This window comes from Callionymus lyra, chromosome 6 (assembly GCF_982586985.1).
Source record: "Callionymus lyra chromosome 6, fCalLyr1.hap1.1, whole genome shotgun sequence".
Taxonomy (NCBI): domain Eukaryota; kingdom Metazoa; phylum Chordata; class Actinopteri; order Syngnathiformes; family Callionymidae; genus Callionymus; species Callionymus lyra.
In genome coordinates, this window is record NC_141823.1 from 12556478 (window position 1) to 12578705 (window position 22228).

The 22228-nt window shown below is 37.9% G+C and overlaps 2 protein-coding genes across 6 annotated transcripts; both read right to left on the reverse strand.

Moving 5' to 3' along the window:
- Nucleotides 1-231: 231 nt before the first annotated feature.
- btbd10b (BTB domain containing 10b) lies at nt 232-7315 on the reverse strand. Of its 5 annotated transcripts, none has more exons than XM_087793673.1 (9): nt 7239-7314; nt 6781-6928; nt 4466-4659; nt 2967-3282; nt 2795-2897; nt 2439-2559; nt 2093-2290; nt 1916-2026; nt 232-1259 (listed from the first exon to the last, which is right to left on the reverse strand). In XM_087793673.1, the coding sequence occupies exons 2-9, from the start codon at nt 6879-6881 to the stop codon at nt 928-930; spliced, it is 1476 nt and encodes a 491-aa protein (XP_087649799.1). In that variant the 5' UTR covers nt 6882-6928; nt 7239-7314; the 3' UTR covers nt 232-927. The 5 variants fall into 5 exon arrangements, with proteins under 5 accessions (XP_087649799.1, XP_087649797.1, XP_087649798.1 ...); XM_087793671.1 differs by having other exon boundaries at nt 2967-3297; XM_087793672.1 differs by having other exon boundaries at nt 4466-4662.
- Nucleotides 7316-8235: 920 nt separating this feature from the next.
- Nucleotides 8236-8631, reverse strand: pth1b (parathyroid hormone 1b). Its single transcript, XM_087793924.1, has 2 exons — nt 8558-8631; nt 8236-8431 (listed from the first exon to the last, which is right to left on the reverse strand). The coding sequence occupies exons 1-2, from the start codon at nt 8626-8628 to the stop codon at nt 8236-8238; spliced, it is 267 nt and encodes an 88-aa protein (XP_087650050.1). The 5' UTR covers nt 8629-8631.
- Nucleotides 8632-22228: the final 13597 nt, after the last annotated feature.

Below are 22228 nucleotides of genomic sequence, written 5' to 3' on the forward strand. Positions count from 1 at the left end.
CTATCAATGTTGAAATAATTTAAGGATTATCATGTTGGAGATGAGTTGCTGACTCACGAACAGATACTGATAGCATTATCAAAACAAATGTTATGTCATTTTTGGTTTTAATATTCTAATATAATATATTATACCATTTAGATTTCAATAAATATTTAAAAAGAGAGATTGATTGGACAGATGAGTAGCAAGTCCAGCTCGGAACTTTCAAGAACGACTCAGGACTATATATATTTGTCATGTTTTTATTGAATGATTTTTAACTTATATAAAACAAAAACAAAAAGTTCAAGCTTTGCACAGAGATTTGAACAAGAGCCGACGCTCTGCTTTGTATTTTGGCTGCACACTGAGCATAACATCACAAATCATATCCAGCCAACGACTACATTCCCCATCACAGGATTTAAAGACGCCAGATGAGATCATCCCGGGACTACGACAGTGAGTGGTGATCACGCTTCCCTCTCCTACTCTCCACCAGGAGGTTACATCTTGTTCCAGGAGTATTTTCTTTCACCCAGGAAAACTTGAATTAATCTTGAAATAAATGCTGTGAGTGTGAGGAAATAGTAATACAACAGTGCTCAACCCAACTTAAAATCTTAAAAAAAAAAAAGGTACAACATTGTAAATAATAATAATATTAATAATAATAACGGTTATAGTGTCTCCTGTTTTTATTTAAAAAATAAAATTAATTCCTTTGGTCAAGTAAAAAACAAAACAAAAGTAAACCTTCCCGTCAATCTGTCTTTTTTTGTCCCTTGTGTCTTTCTCTACAGTTCTTGAGGCTCTAAGGCTGCAAAGGAGGTGTCAAGGCAATATGGTAATGGTGCCCCTGGCGCTCCATGCTGCAGCATGCTGGGAGGAGGTCTAGAGGATGAGGAGAGGGGCCGAGGCGATGCGAGTGGACCGCTCGGTCCCTCAGACAGCAGGTGAAGGTCCGTCCGGGTCGGGCTCGTTGTTGTAGTTGTGGCTGTAGTGGCTCCCGGTGGGCGGGTGGTTGGGCAGGATGTCCAGTTCGTCCACCTGGGGTCCCGGGTGCATGACCACCAGCTGGTCCTGGGGGATGTCTGCTGCTGCTGCTGCTAGGTTGGTGATGGACTTGGACTTGACACACTGGAAGTCCACGTGGCGACTTTTGCCCTCTTCCTTTTCCCAAGACATGCGGATGAAGGGCCTCTGGACATAATTGTAAATGACCTCTGGACGACCTCCTGGCCTCTTCTTGACCTTCTCTTTATATGTTGGATATCCTGACAAACACATGAGGGACTGTGTTAAATATCCATATGCCGATTTATTACGATATTCTTTTCCATTATTCTGTATCAATATTTACAGCCCTGTATTTTTTTAAATTTTATTTCATTTTTGCTTGCAAATCACATTTTAAGTGTTACCTTAGTTATTGTTTGGTTTAAAGTCAAATAAAAGAGTGTGAATTAAAATAATTCGATTTTCTTTAATTTACAATTTACATGCAAATAGTGACGCCATGTTAAATTTGTGTTGTAATTATACTTCCAGCTGCTAGATGGCAGCAGTCATTACATCCTCCGCAGCTAAAAGAACATTGAAATCCTGCGAGACCCAGGCAACGACTGAGGACGAGAGGATACACTCGAATCCCGCAGCTTTTAAAGCTGATGTTTGGACATATTTGGTTTCAAAACTAATGTAAATACGACTCGAACAATACTACAAATATATTCTTGTTCCTATAGTATCACTATATATATCGTATAACCTAGAACATACTAAAAGATACGAAGTGCAACAATGTAGACGTGTACTACAGCTGGTAAAGGAAAAAGTGAAGACCTAATAAATGGATTGATAAAGAAATGATGGCCACCATCCTTCCACAGCTCAGTTTTGAATCTGATCTCATTTGCATCAAACCACTCACCTTCAATTCCCAGACGTATCTTCTTTAATCCCCTCTCCTTCAACACGGATTTGGCCACGTCTCTATTCTCGATGTACTTGAAAAATCGGTACAGTTTTGTGCTGTAGATGACTGCAGGACGGAAGACGGGGGGGTTTAGTTTTAATGGTCGCAGCTTCAACCGTGTCACCGACTCACTCTGAGAGTACTCCTCCCCCATCTGTGGCGGGTACTCCTCGTCCCAGTCCACCACGTCGTCGTCGGTCAACACGACTATGTGGCACTCCCTCTCGCCGCTCTGGGCACTGGCCACCATCAGCGGCAGAACCATCTCCTCCAGGTAGAACTCAAACTGGCGCCGAGCCCCGTCGTTGGAAAGCTCATGCATCAGGGCACCTGATGACAGAAACGCATTACACTGTCGGATACCATCAGATCTCAAGAGTTAAACTTTGGACTTTTTGCCTGATGTTAAAAATGAGGCAGATTTAAACTTCATGAGGAAGGAGCTTTTGGGACTTTTTTTTTATCTCCTTGTACTCACTGAGGTCTCTGCATTTGATGGTGCTGTAGTCAAATGAGATGCATAGATAGTCACAAGCCTCCCGCAACTCAGGGATGGAGATTCCATCAGGACACCGGATTATTCCAGATTTGTAATAATCCTGTTAAATAGACACAGAAGAGAGGTACATCTCAAACCATTTGTTAACCAATAAACAGCTCAAAACCTGAAGTATTATATAAATGATACCAGATTTACACAAATTTTAAAATATAATTTAATTTCCTGATGGCGATACAATAACACAGAAGCAGAATACAACTGATTTTATAGCAGGATTCAAGGTATTAAAAGGATTATTAATTTAAAATGAGAAGTTAAAAATGAAGATTCACCAGAATGGCTCTGAAAACAGTGGAGCTGATTCCCTCGGCCACCTCGTACTCTCCCTTCTCATTGGGCCGCGTGAAGTTATGCTCTCGCCCTGAGCCGAACATTCTGAAAGAGAGGGTTTATTTTCACACTGAAGCGCCGCCGCCGCTGCCGCTTCACCAAGGTGTTCCGTACCTGCCCAACATGGTGTTGGGTTGTGCCGTGAAGATGGACGGATCCACGACGAAGCGCGTGTTGTCTACAATCAACGTGACTCTTTCTGACGTCCTCAGGTTTCGGTTGCTCACGGTGCCGCAGGCTCCTCCTTCCTTAGGACTCTCGTACACGAACACCATCTCGCCCACCGCCAGGCTCTTGAAGGCTCCTTCGGTGCTGGACAGGCTGCTGTTGCGACTGCTCACCACGCCGCTGCTACTGGAGCCGCTGGGGGAAATTCTCATGGGTCTGGGACTGCTGGGTCTGGAGGACGTACTACCTTCTCTTTCTCGATCTACAGAAAAATAAACTTTTACCATAATCATAATTATGATCAAACCAAACGAGACAGTTCATCATCATTGTAGATCTGGTGTCAAATAAATCATTTATCCGTTTGGTGTATATTTCAAACTCCTGAAAGCTCAGACAATAGGAAAAGGTTAGTAAAGTAGGTCAAAATGTTTCCTCAAATGTAATGTTTAATGCATGCCGAGTTAATTTTTAAAAGGACTTTTCTTTAATCATTTAAATGTCAGACCGGCAACAACAAAACGGTTATCACGGCAAGTTTTCTAAATCAATTCAATTTTGATTTATAAGGTTCTGAATAGATGAATATACATTTGTATAATAAATAATAAAAAGGCTCAACTGTAGTCCAATGTACTTCATTTTTTCTCCTCACCTTACACACCAGTTCTACTTCATGCATGCTCTGCCCTCTACAGGCTGTCACTATGGGTTTTCCTTGGTAGGCAACTCATAGTGATAGCCTGTAGAGGGCAGAGAATGCATTCTCAGAACCACTATTACAACTGGAACTGGGGTGTTTTTATGTGCAAAACAATTAATTATAATTGGAATAAAAAATATTAACATAAAACTTTACTCAAGTCCTTTTCTCTTGTTTAGGAAAAGTGATGTTCATGTGTCACAGGTTATAGCAACTCTCTCTACCGACTGCATTTGCATTAAAACATCATGTTTCACATGTTAATCGATCCTGACATTAGCTCCGTCAGTCACTTGTTTACGTCACTATGACGAAGTGCAGCACCTGAAAGAGTCGATTGAAGCTTCATTTCCCACTGTGTCATTTTAACGTCTGCTATTCTGATAGTCCGCAGAGAATCAACTGTTTAAAGTCAGCGACTATCTTAGTAAATATGTTTTCTCCCAGACGTCTGAAGCTTACTTTAGCAGGGTGTGATAGACCTTGTCAAGTGGGTTCCGAGTAGGTTATAATGGGTCAGTCATGGTGCGCGTTTGTTATGCAGGCTCGTAACATTAAACCTAACAAACGCATCGCTACACGATACAAATTATCAATTTTATGCTGAATTAATAGATACAATTAAATTGTCGCCTTAAAATTCCATTCATTTTTTTTACCCAGCCAAAAAAAAAACAATGTATAAAATCTTTTGTACGTGATACTCCGTCAAGCTTCATCCATACTTCCAACGAGTACTCACCACTGATATGTTGTCGAGTTGGCGATGTGACGTTGCGTATGCAGGGGGTGAGCTGCCCTTCTCTTTCGTGAGAGGAATCCCTGGAGCGATCACTGGAACGACGGCGGTCACGTGAGCGGTCGCAGCCCCCACTAGCACCATGCAGGCTCATCTTCCTGTGTTGTGCCTCCACTCGAGAAGACCGGGTCTGACTGCTACTTCAACAACACAAGGAAAAATGTTTTTGCTGTGTAGCAAGCTTACTATTACACGCCACGCCTCAGTTAATAATGACACAGAAGGTAAATAGGGCACGTGTGTTGACAAAATAGCTTCTTCTACGTCATCAACATTGTTGAATTAAAAAGGTGTTTGGACAGACAAAAAACACCTTTAAATAACATTTGGATGAGATCGCTTTTATCCAGGTGTTTGATTTGCTCGTGTATATTTAAACACAGCTAGCAAAGACCGAAATAAAAAGAGCAAAACAATGATAACATCCCCAAGTGCTCGTCGATCAACCTTAAGACAATGGATGAGCAGACATCAACTTGACAGATTCAGTGTGGCTTGAACTTTAACAGTCGCGCAACAGGAAATACCAGGCTAGTCAAGTTTTAACAAACAAACCCGGCCTTGACCTCATTTCTACCAAGTTGTCTTATTCACCGGTAGGGAAGGAGGACCACAAGCTTTTATATAAATGGAAAAAAATGAATTGAAAAACATACTTTAATTCTCCAAATAATTATCATAGTGACAAAACCAAGGCACTATTACAGGTGAAGAAAAAACATTTCTTTTGTATTTTCAATACTGTATCATCACCCTCAGAGAAAAAGATTTTACCAACTTATATTAAATTATATATATTTTTTGCTGTTTCGCCTCAGGTTAGTCAATACATAGTTTACTCAGCGTATGATTTTACAACATTCATATAGATTAAATATGGCATTAGTTTAGAAAAACTAATGTATCTTTTTTTCTATCAATTATATATCGAGTCCTTCCTGAGACTTCTGTGAACTGTGATCCTTTTTTGCCAATCTGTTCAAAGCAGATAATGATTAAAAACTCAACCTAGCAATGGTCTATTCACAGCCTCAAACACTAGTTATTGAAGAGGCATAACAAAAAAAAGTCCTTGAGTCTTGTTTACACGTATTAAGATTTTAATTAAAAGTTTGAAATATTCAAATTAATCAAATTTGGATTGAAAATAGTTAAAATATTCAAATTCAAAATAAATCATGACGAATTCATATAATTAAAGTGTCATTTTAAGTATATTGTGTTAAAAAGCCATGCAGCTTTTTAATGTCTTATTAATAATAACACATCTTTTTTCCATAAACCTGAGCCTAGAATCCGACTGTGCACAGACATGTTTTGCTCTATTTTGGATATTGATCATAGATACAGGCCCTGTTCAGTTTCATACTAAGCTTTTCTGATTACTTCGAGCTTACATTTTTGGTATTCAATGTTTTTGTTGAACTTGTTTCTCAGAGATTTGTTCATCATCTCTAAACTTAAACATGTTTCAACATGTTCTAGAGCAGACCTGGGACAAGAGCAAAAAAATAACCCTTTAAACTGACCATTTAGCCATTTGTGATGGCTATCTAACAATTGTGTAACTAGTTGAACTTGTTAAACATCTTTGTTTGGAAGACCTTATGTCTTCTGTTATCCTCCTATTTACATTTATTGGTTGGTATGTTTTTTTATTTGAATGTATTAAAGTAAAATATGACACTTTTTATCTTATGGCAATACAATCTTATTTGGCATTGTAGATCATTTCAGAATGCGAAAGTTTTATTGCCGGTGTTTTGTAATAACAACATAGAATTTGTTGTAGAATAAAATAATGAAATAAGACAACACACCAAATAAGCAATAGAAAAACAGAAATTTGAAATTGTGAAGTATATGACATACACTGTTCTTTTTACTATATTGAAATTAAATGATACATGAATTAACAGTGTATTTTAGAATGTCATTTTGTTTTTATTAATGATTTTTAGTTTCATTCTTCTCCTGGATTGAAGGCCTTGTATCGCAGTCTCAGTATATAATGTGGCCCTGGAGGAAATGTAATCGCCCACCCGGTTCTACAGGAAATGGTTTATAATATAAAATGGTTATATATACCCTGACACTACAATCATTTATTAAATAAATATGAATAGAGCACTAATAAGATTGCAAAAGGCCATTTTAAATCCAAATAAGTAATATTTTTGGGATGTTTAGTGACAAAGACGAGCTGTACCTTTAGCACACAAGTCATATAAAAAAAAGCCCCATTATAGTGGACTCACCCCGAATGCCTATAGAGTTTGCGAGGTCGACTTGAAGATTTAACTTCCCAGTTTTCGGTGTCACTGGAGTTGCTGTCATATGAGCGCAGACGCGCTGCCATCACCCGTCCAGAGGGGAGTCTCGTCTGGATGCTTCGCCGCACATCATCTGCTCAACGGCGAGATCAACAAGTCAGTCCGAACCGTCGGAGACTCTCCTGAACAAGATCGTTGACCAGCCACTGACTGACAATAAATCCATCCTCGTCGTGTCAAACTGTTTGTATCGAACAGCTTCGTTTTCGTCTCGGACCAAAGACGAGCTTTAGCTACAGGGGTTAGCATTAGCTTCGAAGCTAACGCTAGCTTACCATAATAACAATAAAAAGTCGCTCAATTGTGCGAGTTTGTAGTCACATCACAATACACGTGTCATACGAGGAATGAGTAAACGGGATAATAGTGGAATCTATACGAACCGAAACTGCTCCAAATGGTCGTTGAAGTGTAATCCTAGCAGCTCGACAGCTAAACATTCATCTCCTTTCAAAACACTCACCAGCTGACGTTCGACGTCACGACTGATGACGTCATGACGTACCGCACGTAATCCCTTGAATTCGTCAATTTCTTTAAATGTTAAATTTCTTTTCAATTTTAAATCAATTTGATTAAAAAAAACAAAAACTGATAGGATTATGATTACCACATTATGACAGCAGAATAAACTATTGCGTTATAATTAATTGTATCTAAAATTACAGTTCATTGATACAACGTTGCAGATCTCTTTTATTCAAATATACATTTTTACAACCTCGATATCCTTTTGGCTCGACACATTTTTTTTTTATTGTATACGAGAAATACATTTGTTTAATTACGTGAAACAGAGAACATTTTTTTTCTCCCCAAAGTCTGAGAAAACTTTACATTGGCCAATGTTAAACCCGTAATTAAGTTGCTACCTATACAGTGACGCTACATGAATAAGGAGTAAAATAAAGTATCAATTGAGAAAAAACTAAAGTCATAACAAATTTATTTTCCCCTCAAAGTTGGATGACTATTCAAAGAAGTTAAAAAATATTAAATCTTCTGATTCCCAAAAAAAACATTTTAACATTATATAATAACATTTACCAAACATATGTGTAAGACTAGCTGTTTAGTTGGTCCAACTTCCTTCTTTAAAATTATAAATATAAACATTTTGGCTGGAGCTGTGTGTACAGTTGACATTAGCGTCATATATTTTACCGTTTGCATCAAAGATAAAAGAAAGAAAAAAACAAGGCGTCATCAAGAGAATTTGACCACTTTTTTAACACTAACATAAATAAAACAATATTTCTGGCTTTAGAAAATAAATAAATAAAAATATATGTTTTGTTTTTTTTACAATATAAACAAGAAAATAAATAGCAATGAAAAAATTGTTTAACTTTGACCTTCCTTTTCAAAATAAAGTATCATTCAGCTGCGCTTTAAGTTGCTTCCAAAAGCATGATTTGTTGACATGCTTTTAGGATTCACTGAATTCCCGTGATGAGGTTTGGCACTGGCTACGGTGATATCCTTCAACTTCTCCTGCAGCCAGTCTTGCCTCTCGCCGACCTGCTTGTGTTCTTGAATGTTGTGCATGAACTGCACTTCACTGATGGTTCTTTTCCTGAAAGGTCAAACATTTTCAAAAGTCAACGACCAAACCCTTGGAAATATCCCAGACAATTACAACTTATTGAAGATGAACACGAGGCCGATTATGTTTGGACGTAAAAAGAAAATCCGACTGTACCTCAGAGATCTGGCACTGACGTGTAAATTGAAGAGTAAAACGATCAGAATAAAAGTTTTTAGATACTTCATGGTGATGATCTGAAAAAAAAACATGCCAAAAATATTATTTTCAACCAATTCAGCGTCTCAGAAAATACAAAAAAAGAAATTCAATAAATATGTATTATTGCCTCTATTATAATTTGGATGAGATCTTGAGATTCTTACCTTTTTTTTGTCTTTAAATCCAGAAAAGACGAATTGATTCAGCCGTCAATGAGTTAAAAACTCCACGTCAACTTGTTGATCAGCCTTTGGCGTGAGCGGGCGCCTCGCCTTTATATATACACCGCATAGCCCTCCCCAAGTCATCAATGAGCCTTTTTCACTGTTGATGTTGATGTCGCTTTTCAAATCCATTGATGGGAACAGGCATCTGCATGACACCACCGCCACACCACTCACTACTAACTCATCTGTCAACGCCTCCACAGAGAGCCCCCTTCTTTTTCTTACTGACCACTGCAACCCTTTACTACTTTCTGATAGATAAGCAGAGAAGTCGATTTGGATGAATCGCCAGCAGAATATCAAAATTAAAAATGGCAACAATGAATCAAGATTGTAGAAGAAACGTAGAAAGTTAATTGTGATTATAGAGGGGATACTGCAGGGGTCAATCGTGGCTCATGATAAACCCATTTTATAATGAAAAGAAACAGAAATAAACGTGTGGTTTAAGTGGCTTATCTTATGCGTGCTCCTAAAGCGTATCTCCTACAGCACCGGTGTTAAGATATCTCATTTTGGGTATGTCATCATACGATTGGGATTGCAGTGAAAACATATACTCTTTGAAAAGCTCATGACTGTCACTTTAATTTACTAGCAATGCAATTGACTTTTAATGGTTTGGCCCTCGCGAGGGTAGCATCTTGACAAGTGGTGCGACCGGACCAGTTATCTAACTGATAATCGCTCTGGCAAGTGCTGAGGCCGTAAGTGAGAAGTTCGGGAGGAAAAGACTTTATTTTATTGACTCGTTCGACAGTATATGGGTCAAGTGTAGGAGATGTCCAGCAGCCACTCGTAAGGTTTGCGAGGAAAAAGCGCATGTTATTGGGATCAACCGTGAATTATTGCGACGCAAAACACACTTGACACCTTTTTTGAAATATATGCACACCCACACACACACACACACACACACACACACACACACACACACACACACACACACACACACACACACACACACATGCACGCATGATGTATGGGTTTGTACATAACCCTGTGGCATTGTCACAAGGCGCATTAGGTAACCATCAAAGACATTTTCTAAATGTGGTATAGGAATGACTATGTGACGAATGAAGAAACAGGAAGTATGTCTTGCTGTCATGAACGTGAACACCATGTGCTCTGTACGTTTGCATAGTGTTTTTAAATGGATTTTACTTCAGGATCCAATTAAACAACATGACTTTTAACCCTATATATATATACTGGATGGTGAACTGTTTGTACGGGAGTTCGATCTCCCGAAAAAAGCTCTGGAACCCATATATGGGAACAGGCTTGTTAGCAGGCCAGAGGACAAGTGTCATCCAGGAGGAACAGACTGTCAGCCCGACATGCTCGCCCGGATAATTGATGCTGACCTGTGTCCCTGTCACACCTCCACGTTGTGCTCCCAGCGCCTCCGGCCGTTCAACTGAACTACATTTTTCGGACACGTGTAGCCTATTCAACCGAGATTCTCTCATTACCTCATGCCGTCGCAATGTGCGACATCCCAGGGATGGTATGCTGCCGGTGCACAGGCGGACCTGACAGCGACCGATGTGAAGAAGGACATGCCGATCATTTCTATTGGTCACCTCCGTGCCACAAAGAAAGTAATGCACATAAAAAAAATGAGTCATCTCTTTGAACTATATTTAAACGGCTTCGCCGTAAATAGGTTAGCGTTGGGGATTGAAAACAGCTTTCATTGATTCTTGGGAGGTTATATTGGGCCGGGTTACTCCATCGTTGAGATCTCCTCGGACATCGCCATCGTGACTGCGTTTTTATTTGCCTCGCCATCTGCTCGTACCTTCAGATGTCTGCTCGAGGTCCAAAAATGCTTCCCTGGAATCTATAAATGGTGTTGCTTTTTTATGAAATGAGGTCACCTCACTCGAAGGTATCGAGTAACCAAATGGGTTAAATTTAGACGCACGACATCATCTCTTGTTAGCCTCTGAAACCAAACAAACACGTAAAGTACACAGCTCGCTAATACAGCTCCGATTTCACTTTTATAGCTTCTGAAGGAGTTAGAATCCAGCGCGGTATTAAATCCATCACATCAGAGCTGCTGCCGTGTATCTTATGACTTACTTAGTCGTTTCCTCAGCAAATCAGAGCTAATGTTCCTGGTAGAGGTTTGCAAGGTTGTGCGGTCGTTAGAGGGACTTTATGTGGATTCTCACGCTCACATCAATCTATCACGCAGTCGTTCAATGACCTCTGAGCACAGGTGCTGCTGGTGTCAAGTGAACAGTTAGAGCGCCCCCGATCCAAAAACCACCAGAGAGAAATAATACACTGCGAGATTCAGTTGAAAATTTATGTTCACTTTTACTTGAAATTAAACTGAAATGACTCTTTGAAACTGTTGCAAAATATGTTGCGATCAGATTGTATTGGTCACACTCGGTCATTTTATTAAACGACTTCCATACATCAAAACAACTGTTAATCGATATAAATTAAATGTGTGATGATTATAAGAACAATTAAACAAACAAACTAAGAATTCGCTTTAACATCTAAATCCAAAAAAATGATGCATCATTTAACCGACTGACCACGTTATGAAGCGGACCTGAGCAAAGTCAAACTCTGAAGTTAAGCTTTATTGGCTTTTGTTGTCATTTAATATATTTCAAATTAATATTAAAGCGGGGCCCTAGAACTTGCGGCCAACGGGAGAGTTGCAGTTCTGCGGGCCACCACTGGGTGTCCATATTGAGCTCGGGTGTAGCCTCGCTTATTTTTAAATTAATTTGCAGATATGTTTTCTTTATATGAATAATAAACAATCTAATTCGTATTCCCCATTATTTTTATTTATTTTGGCTATGGAAACTTAATCAACAAAATCTAATTAAATAATTTGCTTGATTGGATTGTATAATATTTCCAAAGATTTAATCTTTTTTTTTCTTTTAAATCGTTCAAATTCCCTCTGAAAGTCCAAGTACATCTGTAGGTGTTTATATACATACCGCAGACATTGAGAAAATTGAGTTAAAGAAAGATGATAGGTTGAAGGTTGAAGATGGTGATCAACAAATATGTCACATGCTCATCATTCCACGAGCAGTTTTGTTTCCCACATCGGGCTGTCGGTGAGTTCACTGGTGCTCAGGCAGAATGAAAATCTTGTTCTGCTTCATAGGAGACGACGTGTTGGACTGTCCAGTCATTGGGGAAATGCTGAATGACGCAGCTGGAGGATCCATCTGGCTTCAGATTGTCCAGCTGGCTTGTAACATATTGTGCTGACAAAGAGAAGGAGGAAATGCATCTCCACGCCTCTAAATGTGCGATTGGACTCCGGGGTTTGGTTAATGGTCATTAAACCAAATGGTTTATACAGTTTACTGGGAATGTTTTTAAAATGCACCATTTTTTAAGATTGATAATAGTTACAGAAAAAAGATCTTAAACATCTGATAACAATCTCAGGTTTGTTATCAGATCAGCAGAAATCTTACCTTAACTGGTCGTCTGTTGTGCTAAACTGATGTAAATTTTCTGAGCCGCTCTAGTAGAAGAACTCACATTTCTCCAATCCTTAAATCCGTTTACTGGCTACCAGTTTCTTTCAGGATCAACTTTAAAATTCTGGTTCTTACTTTCAGATCTATTCATGAGACTCCTTTGTTGTTTTTCGGTGTTGTCTTGACCTTTTAAGTATATATTTTAATGGGTATTGTTTTGATTGTTTAAGCGCTTTGTGACCCTGGTCTGCAAGAGCGCTCTACAAATATAAATTACTTACTTACATTTTCATTAGACATCTATATGAATATATACCTCTGCCAAGGAGATCATTGGCATTTATCTGTCCATCTGCAAATAGGCTTAAAAACAGGTCAATGGATGTAATTCAATTTCCAGGAAATGTGGAAGAAATGTAACCGATGATGGAAGTTGTTTTTTTGACCCTCTCTGTGGTCCAGAAGGAGCTTGAACTACCATTCTTACTCAAAGCCACTTTGTTGTGCAAAGCCGTTTGGGAACACTGCTGCCACCTGCTGCCTCACTGAGCTCGTTGCTAAGCACCAGTTTTAATTCCTAAAAAAAGAAACCCCACTTCTGCAAAGCAGAAAGCTTTGGTAACCCCTCTTGTTATTGGTCGTGTTATTGTCATGACCTTAAACAACACAAAAGCAGAATCATTTATGGCGACAGCTGGTTATAGTTCTCTCTAAATAAACTTATTTTGTTACTTCATGTTCAGATCTTTCAACTTGTTACATATATTTCAATGCCATATACAACATTTGTTTAAATTACATCTTAAAAAAACAAAACATATATGAGGTCACTTCATTCAGTCACGCATTATACTTCATCATAGATATAGTTATATATTTTAGGTCTCTTTATTTAGAGAAAGAGAAAATTGTTTTGGGTGCTCACCTCAGGAGGGCGCTGTGATGCTGCGGTTGCCCATGTTGATTCTGTGTTAACAATCCGTTATTAAAATGTATAGAAAGCTCAGGTCTACATGATGATTTAGGAAATGAAAAACGCATTTCAGCTTGTTGTTGGATCAGGTCAATGTCAGTAATTCAATGGTTCTCTACTGCTGATCTACAACAATTTGTGTGGAAAAAATTAAATAAATAATAAAGTAGTTATAATAATAAAGTAATAAAAGCACTATACATCGCTACAGTTGGTCTCTTGAAATACTATATTTTCATCATACTAACATGTATATAATGCTGATTAAAATGATTTGTAAGAAGGAACTCAACAGGAACAATCCTGTTAATAGCAGCACATGTAACAGAATGATTCATTATACATATTATTATTTAAAATATTATGACTCAGTATAGATAGTTGCTGGGGTTCATTTCAATAACATTCGCTTTAGCTCGTCAGCCCAACGTCAGAAGGATGTTTCCTCACGAGATGAAAATATAATTTATTTGTGCTGAATTTTAGAATATCTATAGGAACTTCTTAAAAGAAAGTCTCCTAATAAAAAACTGGCTCGACCGTGGCTTAAATAAAAGAGTCTCATTGAACTGTCAGAGTTGTTATTTTCCAGATGCACAAAGCAGGGATTGTGGTCAGTTGGTGCTGCTCTGCTGCTTTTTTAAAAACCTTCTGATACTTGTTTTTAAGTTGTTTTGAATAAATTCTCAAGGAGAGAGAATAATAAACAGTAATTATTGATCCTGTGCTCTCTCGCAGCAGATAATAGATAAAAAGCTACTGATGAATATGAATTGTCAGTGAAGTATAAATCCAGTTTATATCGTTGAGCGTGGCATCATTTGAACGTATTCCTTCTATTAAGTATTAATGCCTTGCTAGAGTTAAGAATATAAACCTCATCTTTAGGAGTCAAACTGTCTCAACACTTAACAGCACTTTCGAATAAAATCAACCTAATCAAACTAATTAAAGGAGACTTTTTAATGGACGTACAAGAAGCTAGTGCAACATATCAAGCGCTGTCAAGCTGTGGGATGAGGATGGAGAACATACATTCAGGGTCATTAATAAAAGGTGGAAATGCTCGGCTCAGATGACCCATGATGCCCCCGGGGACATCACCGCGCCATTAGCTGCGAGTGTCTGTGACACGCCGCGACCCTGACTTGTTCTGGATAAGCAATAGATAATAAATGATTGATGGATGACTGAGGAGGTTCGATACCTCGCCGCGTTTTTTTTTTTAAATGGACCATCGTGTAGAAACGATACACCTGAGTCAAGGCCGCCAGCAATTAGTAGTTTGTGGTCTTGCTCAAGGTGACCCTGCGTTGGATGAGGAATCACTCACCTGGACTACTTAACCTCCCGAGCCGAGCAGCTCCACGTGGAATCCTCCGCTTTTAAAGGTGACGCTTGTTTGCCGATTAAGAATATTAAATCAAGCAGAAACAGCTGCTGTCGTCAGGAACGTTAGCGGAAACTGAATCCAAAGGAAAATGCAATTTGACATTTATCTAAAGTAACACGCTACCTTGTCACATTTATCCTCCTCAAACAGATCATATTTCATTAACCATGAGACACGTGCACGTCATTTCTGAGCTAATCAGAAGTATTTTTCGGGTTGTTGATGGACATTTATACTTGGTTGTTTTGACTCGTCTATGATGATATAAACTGGACTCCAGCTCTGCGGCGACAGCAAATTACCAGCCTCTTAATTCCTGTCACACAATCTGTCCAAATGGTTTTTCACGCTAGTTCTGAATCACAAAGCATCCGCGAGGATTGTTTCGTGTCCAGGGAGTCTCTGCCTCGATGATACAGAGCCAGTGACGGGCGATAGAAAAGGGTCTGAATGTGTGACCGAGGATAGAAAGTAATGAAAGGTGCCGAACCAAACCTGCCATTTCCAGCATCTTCCCCTGGTTTGATGGCTTTAAAAAAAGAAGATGGGTGGATGAAAATTTAACCGTGAAGTAAATATTTGCAAGGGTTACCTCGAAAAAAAATCGAAACAGAAAGAGTTTGTGCCAGTCTTAGTCAGGCCTTAAACAATTGGTAGACAGGGTGATGTTGGAAACAAAAGGAAATATCCTCCTAGATATAAGTTAACATGTTATACTATTTGCCTGCAACAAATAAGAAAAAACAGGACATCAATGAACAACATCGCAAACTGACATAAATCATCCTCAGTCATTCGAATGAAAAACAAAAAAAAGTAATGTGACATAGGAAGCTAAAAAAAGAATAGACGGATGTTTTTTGTTAAAGCAACAATATGTTAGCTTTAACTATTTGTTTCCGGCACCCCTTGTGTCAAAAAAGTGATACTGCAATGCCATAAACATCTCCATACTGCTATCTTTAAAAAGTATCTCAGTACTTTATATGTACTGTATATATATATATATATATACATATGTAAACATCCTGTGTAACAGGTTTGAGATACAAGTACAATATGTTTGTTTATTTGCGTTGAACAAATAGGCAAAAAAGGTTTAAAGTCACCACTTTTCAAATCAAAAATAAATTCATGTTTTGTTGCATCTTTCACTGAAACACCAAACATGTTAAGTTGATTCCAAGATGTTTGTGCGAACTATAAATATCAAGTTAAAACAGAACATAAGACTGGGCGGGGGGAGAATGTCAATAAACAATATGGCAAACTGACATCATTGGAGCCAATTATTGCAACGATGTACAGTAATTTTAAACACAATACTAAGCCCGGACTCCTCTATACATCCGTCCGAGTTTGTACAGAAGTCAAGTCAATCCCCTTTTTTACTCTTTTTATTAAGACCCGTCAACATTTTTTTTCCTCTCATCCATCTAGAACGCACGATCAAACACAGGGCCTGGGGCCAAAAATGGGTCGCCAAATCATTTTATGTTGCCCGCCGGATAAAACTAAAGGAGATTATTGCTCATGTTGAAATGATGAGCTATGAAGGTGATCAAGTTTAAGAGAAGGAACAGAGATGATGGATGTCAACAATAAGAGTGAAACTGATGTTGAAGGAAGTCATTTGTTGCGTAAAAGAGAACAAACACAGAAATAATGATAAATTAAGTATACAAGAATGAAAAGAATATAAAAATCACTTCCATTCTTAATGTAAGATAAAAAAAAAAAAAATACACCTGCGACTAAGATTTGCTAAAAATGTTGACCTTTGAGTTTGACACCCCTGGTCTAGAACTCACCTTCTAAATGTCCCATGACATTAATGGATTGGGCCAGAGGTGTAACTTAAAGATACCGTAGTCCTTTATGTATGGTTGACACATGTGCACTATTTACGATAAAAACAACACTGTGAGGTGAAGTCTGATTTGAAAACCTAATGACCTCACAACACTAGATTGCAGATCCATAAGTAAAAAAAAAAACAAGCTCAGAGCGAGGTTTGCTTAAAAAAGCCTTTTAGAAAAGACCCTACATCTATTTTAGGTTTGCTGAAATACAGTAAATGTATTTTATTCATGGATGATAAACAAGACTAAAAATCTTGATTATGTATGGTTTAGGGTAGAAATTGAGGTACAGAAAGTTTGCTTTTCTTGTGGGCAACAGGTGTTTGTCACATAAACACGTTGACAATTAAAAAAAAACAAATTAAAAAAGCTATCCACTGCATTTAATAATAGTTCTTGTGACGAAATATTATTTTTAATTCATTTTGCAATACATACTATGAAACCCTGTGTGAAAATGTATCTTCTATGAAAGGTATTTTTTTTCAAAGCTCTAAGTATTACCCAGAACTCAAATTAAATTCAGCTCTGCTCATTTGTTACTCCCAACTGATGAAAATGCAGATATAAGCCAGAATGTTCACTTTATATTCCTATCAGAGCCTTGAAATCTTCAGCAAATATAAATGTAGGCTGTTTTATTGTTTTTGTGCATCGTCAATTATGTAGCATTAATGTGTAAGATTTATCCGTTTGTTAATGAGCTGATGTAGTGAGACTAGGAACTCATCACTCACGTCAACTCGTGTTTCATCCTCTCATATCAAGAGAGCAAAACACTGACATGCGAAATGTCGAATGCGAAATTTGGGCCGTTGAACACCTGACGAATCTGAAAATCTCCTGAACTCATGCATTTTTTATTCCGAGAGAGTCTGCTCCCGTGTGCAGGACACAGCAGTCAAAGACATGTTGAACCAAAAAGTGTCTTGGGAGAACTTTTGTTGCTTCTGAGACAAAAAAAAGAAAGACATCACCTGCTGAATACTGAAAGTGGTGGAAGAAAGAAAGGAGCAACACAAAGCCAGCCAAAAAAAACAAGATGCAGGGTTATGGAGAATCATTTATGAGATAATATTTTGTCAGTAATTTGTTCATAACAACGACGAGGCTCCTCTGGCTAGTGTTGTCTTGCTGGCAGGATGACACTGACAGACTGGTACTTAGCTTTATGCTAACACATTTGTAAAGACATTATCATTAGATACAAACAGACAGACAGGAGATAAAAAGTAGTGTTTGGGTTTGGACGTTCATCAATTTTCACAGAGAGCATGAACAGATTCATCAGAGCCAGGAAGCATTAAGTGTTACTTGCAACATGACCACGAAAACCACACATTTAGCTTCATAAAGAAAAAGAAAAAAGAAAAACTTCTGATGTCTAGACAAGTCACAAAGGGAGAAAAAAGATGATTTACTAAATGCCAGTTTTTTTTAGTACTTGGCATTTCTTATTTTATCATCAGTCATTTGATGAGAAACAGAGAAACAAGAAATGTGACATGGGAAAATAAATGCTAAAAAGAGTAAATTAAATTACTTTTTTTTGTTAAAACAACAATATGTAAGTTTGAACTAGTTGTTTCTGGCACCCCTTCTGTCACAAAAGTGTAACTGCAATGCCATACAATCTACATACTGGTAACTTCAAAAGCATCCTAGTACTTCATATGTACTGTATATATATATGCAAACATTTTGTGTAACAGGTTTAAATTCAAATGTTGTAAAAAACAATCAACAATATTACAAACTATTTAGTAGTTCACTGTATATGTATCAGTTGCTGCTTTTCTGATGATGATAAGTAGTAACACTTCAAAGTCAGAATAGTCTCTCACTTGTGAATTACTTTTAAAAATACAAAGAAAGGAAAAACTGAATTATCTATTATTAATTATTATGATGTTGGCATTGTTTTTGTTTTTTTTAAACTTCTTTGACATGTTTCAATTTCAAATGGAATTTAAGACATTCAATGATCATCACGATATTTAATCTTTGCTTCCTGTATTGGTAAAAGTAAAAGCAACAATATGTAATTTTGAAACATTTGTTTCTAGCACCCCTTGTGTCACAAAATGGTTACTGCAATGTCATAAAATCTCCATTGTGCCTGTGTGTCACACATCACATGTGTATTTGTTTACAAAAAACAAGAGACAAGTTCTTGTTGTGTCGTCTCATCTTCGTGGTTAATTCAAAACACCTCTCAGTACTTCTTATGTATATAGATTGGATGAACATCCTGTGTAACACATTTGATGGTATTTTTGAGGTAAAAACTCAATCAACTCTATTACCAACTATTCAGTAACACTGTTCAAGTATTAACACATAATTTTGCTATTGTTTTTCTGAACCTCTTTCAAATGATTGATAGTCAAATTGAAAATGATCAAGATATTTAATCGTTGATGCCTGTATTGGGAATAATTTGAGTGAGACATGATCATTTCTCACATCACTAATAGTGTGTATCAGGGGATATTGCTCTTTATTACTTCAGTGCTGCATCCAAGAGTTTTCCACAGATGATAAATAGTTAGAGAACTTCTAGGAGATGTCTTAAAAAAACAGTAATCCTAAAGGATTTGCAGCAATACTACATAAAAATAGCGTGTTCAGCGAGGCACAGGTAGAAAATAGAGAGTGATTTTAGGTCCTTGAGCTGAAAAGTTTGACATAAAATAATGGAATATTTATTGACGGAGCCTCCAGAAAGGGCAGGATGTTCCTCAGGCTGGTGATTCGTGCAAGATGACAGGATGTCAGAGTGCGTAACCTCACCAAGGTCTGCAGAATCCAACAGATAATAGAGCTGAACCAGACTGTCGGAGCAGCAAAGATTTCCACAAAAAAAAAAGGGTTTACCTGATCTATGGTGGTCCTCGTGATGAAATATTTGAGCGTTTTCTGAGGAAGCTTCCATCACTCTGCCCAAACTCAAGGATTTTATATCATAAAAAAAAATTGGAAAGTCACACCAATGTCTGCTTCTATTAGAATTCGCTCATTCTGCCAATCAAATGTGTCTTTATCTGCAGAAATCTTTCACCTGGAAGTAAAATATTAATTATAAACTGTCAGAAAATATGAGACATGCAAGAACTTTATCATCCGGCTTATTCAGGCGCTTGAGTTTTCACTCGACTCGCATTTTAGTGGCTTCATACATTTTCATTTGCTCTACTCTGATGGGCCCTGACATGGCCCGGGGTCACCGCAGGACAACCTATTAGGATTTTTTTGGGGGGAAATTATTCCTGTCCTATTTTTACACTTTTCCTTTCATCTCATGTTTGTTCTGCGGTGGCCATTTTAAATATAATGAATCCTCTCATTATAGTAGAGCAAGAAGAGCGCGCCTTGTCTTTTAAAAAAAAAAACGCTTTGAATCATCGTTACGTGTTTTCGGAAGGTTCTTTAAAATGAAGCTGGATTTGGTCCCGAAGAGAACGAGCGTCAACATCAGACCCTCCACTGTACGTTCATTATAAGCTTTAATTAACCGCGAGGATAAAAAAAAAGTTTAAATCCTAATTGAGGTCAGTAAAGAAGGAAACCTCTGGCTATGACGTTAAATAAATCTTTTTCACGATGAGAAACGGTGGAAAATGAAGTGGAAACTCTTTACTCAACATGATCTGTTACTATGGTTACGGCGACTGCCAGGTACAGTTAGTCTGATTTTAGATTAAAGAGTTTTCCACTCAGACTATGAGTTGGTTCTCGAGCAAGAATGACAGATTTTTCCTCAACCAGCTGATGTAAGCGCCGTTTAAACCATCAGTGACCGATGATGCCTGGCTCATTAGTCTCTGGCAGTGAAGGTTGTTGCAAGACTCTCTCGCCGCTTTTAATGGCAGAGGCGCAAAAATTCTGAGAGGAGTGGAGGAGCTCGACTGCGCTGACAAGTTGTGATTTCCAACCCGCAGAGTTGAACAGGTGACACAAGACGAGTGCTGAGGCTGAAGTAAATCACGGAAGTGTCGGGAAGCATATTTTTCCTGCCAAGATGTTCCGGACTGTTACTGAGCACAGAAGACGATCAGTGAATATGAATGATAGAATCTTAGAGAAGGATATTCTGGACAAGGTGAGACTGAAGCACAAGCATAGATGAGCTTCACAAATGCAGACAGCAGAGATGTTTGTGGTAATCCAGGTACAACGCACTAGGATTCAGTCAGTAAAGTCACTGTGGCTCAGTCCAAAGTCCAAAAACATGAGGAAAAGGGACTTTTATAGAATTTGGAATCTGTTCAAATAACTTTGAACATGTTTCCATTAAGGGAAAAAATTGATATGGAAATATATCGCGATATTATTTTCCACGACACTGTATTGATATCTCACAGTACTTTATCGATTATTTAAAAAATAAAATGAAAATATTTGGCTTGGAATTCATATGTTATGTGTTCCCATAGTTCTTCTAAAATTAAATTAGATTAAATTGTATTTTAATATGCACATCGTCCGTTAATGTTTGTGTTGCCACTGCTAGATGGCAGCAGTCATTAGTCCTCAGTAGGTAAATGAGCATTGAAACACAGCGGGAGCTCGGTGATGACTGAGGACGAGAGGATACAATCGACTCCAGCAGCTTTTTAAGTTGATGTTTGGACATATTTTGGTTTTAAAACTAATTAAAGCAGTTACGACTTCGTCAAGGGTCATTTGGTCCGTAAATTCTGCAACACCAGCTTATGTACTTCAACAATACCACAAATATACTTGTTCCTAGAGTATTACAATGGCGAGGACTGAGGACGAGAGGATACAGCAGTTTTAATAGCTGATGTTTGGACATATTTTGGTTTCAATTCAAATGAAAGAGAGTCAAGATTCATGTGGTCTGTAAATTCTGCAACACCAGAGTCAAGTACTCGACAATACTACAAATATATCCTTGTTACTAGAGTATAACCATATATCGTTGCTCAATATCGTGATAAGTCATGACTTAGTTTTTAAAATAACTGTTTATTGTCTGTGTTTAAGACTAAGGACGAACTGATATGGTTCTGGTCTAACCAACAATAAGTTTGCATTTCTCAAACACAATCCTAGTTTGGTTTTAGCCTCATACACTACCGAGAGACCCCGGCTCAGCCAGAACCTTTAAACCTGTCGGATCTCAGACTCTCCACTGTTTCGAAGTTCATCTGCTATTCAGTCCAGGATGTCATATGGTGCTTGTTATTTTACTTCTGTGGGAGTTTTGAGTGGAGAGTTTCTCCTGAATCCCTTCAGTCTCCACAGATTTCCTCACTCGTTTACCTTTATCTGATGTGAATTCTGCTGCCATGTTTTTCTGTTTATTCCACTTCATATCATGGAAAAATATCTAACCTCATTTTTTTTTTCCAAAGACAAATCCCCCTCTTCCTCATCGTCTCTCTGCCTCTCACTGACTGTGTTTACAAACAAACGTGGACACATTGTAAATTAATTGCTCTTCAATCTCTATTCCTGCCTTTGGCTTTTATTTTCCAGCTCAGAGAGAGAAGATTTGAAATAATTGATGGAATAACAAAAGCTCTGCTGTCATTAAAACATGCAAAACACAAAAGATAAAACACTTTTCTCTCCTAGTTACTTTAAAAAATCAATCTTGTTTCTTTCCCAAAATATCCCAAAGAAGAAAAAATAAATGAAAGTCAGACATCAGATGCAGCGA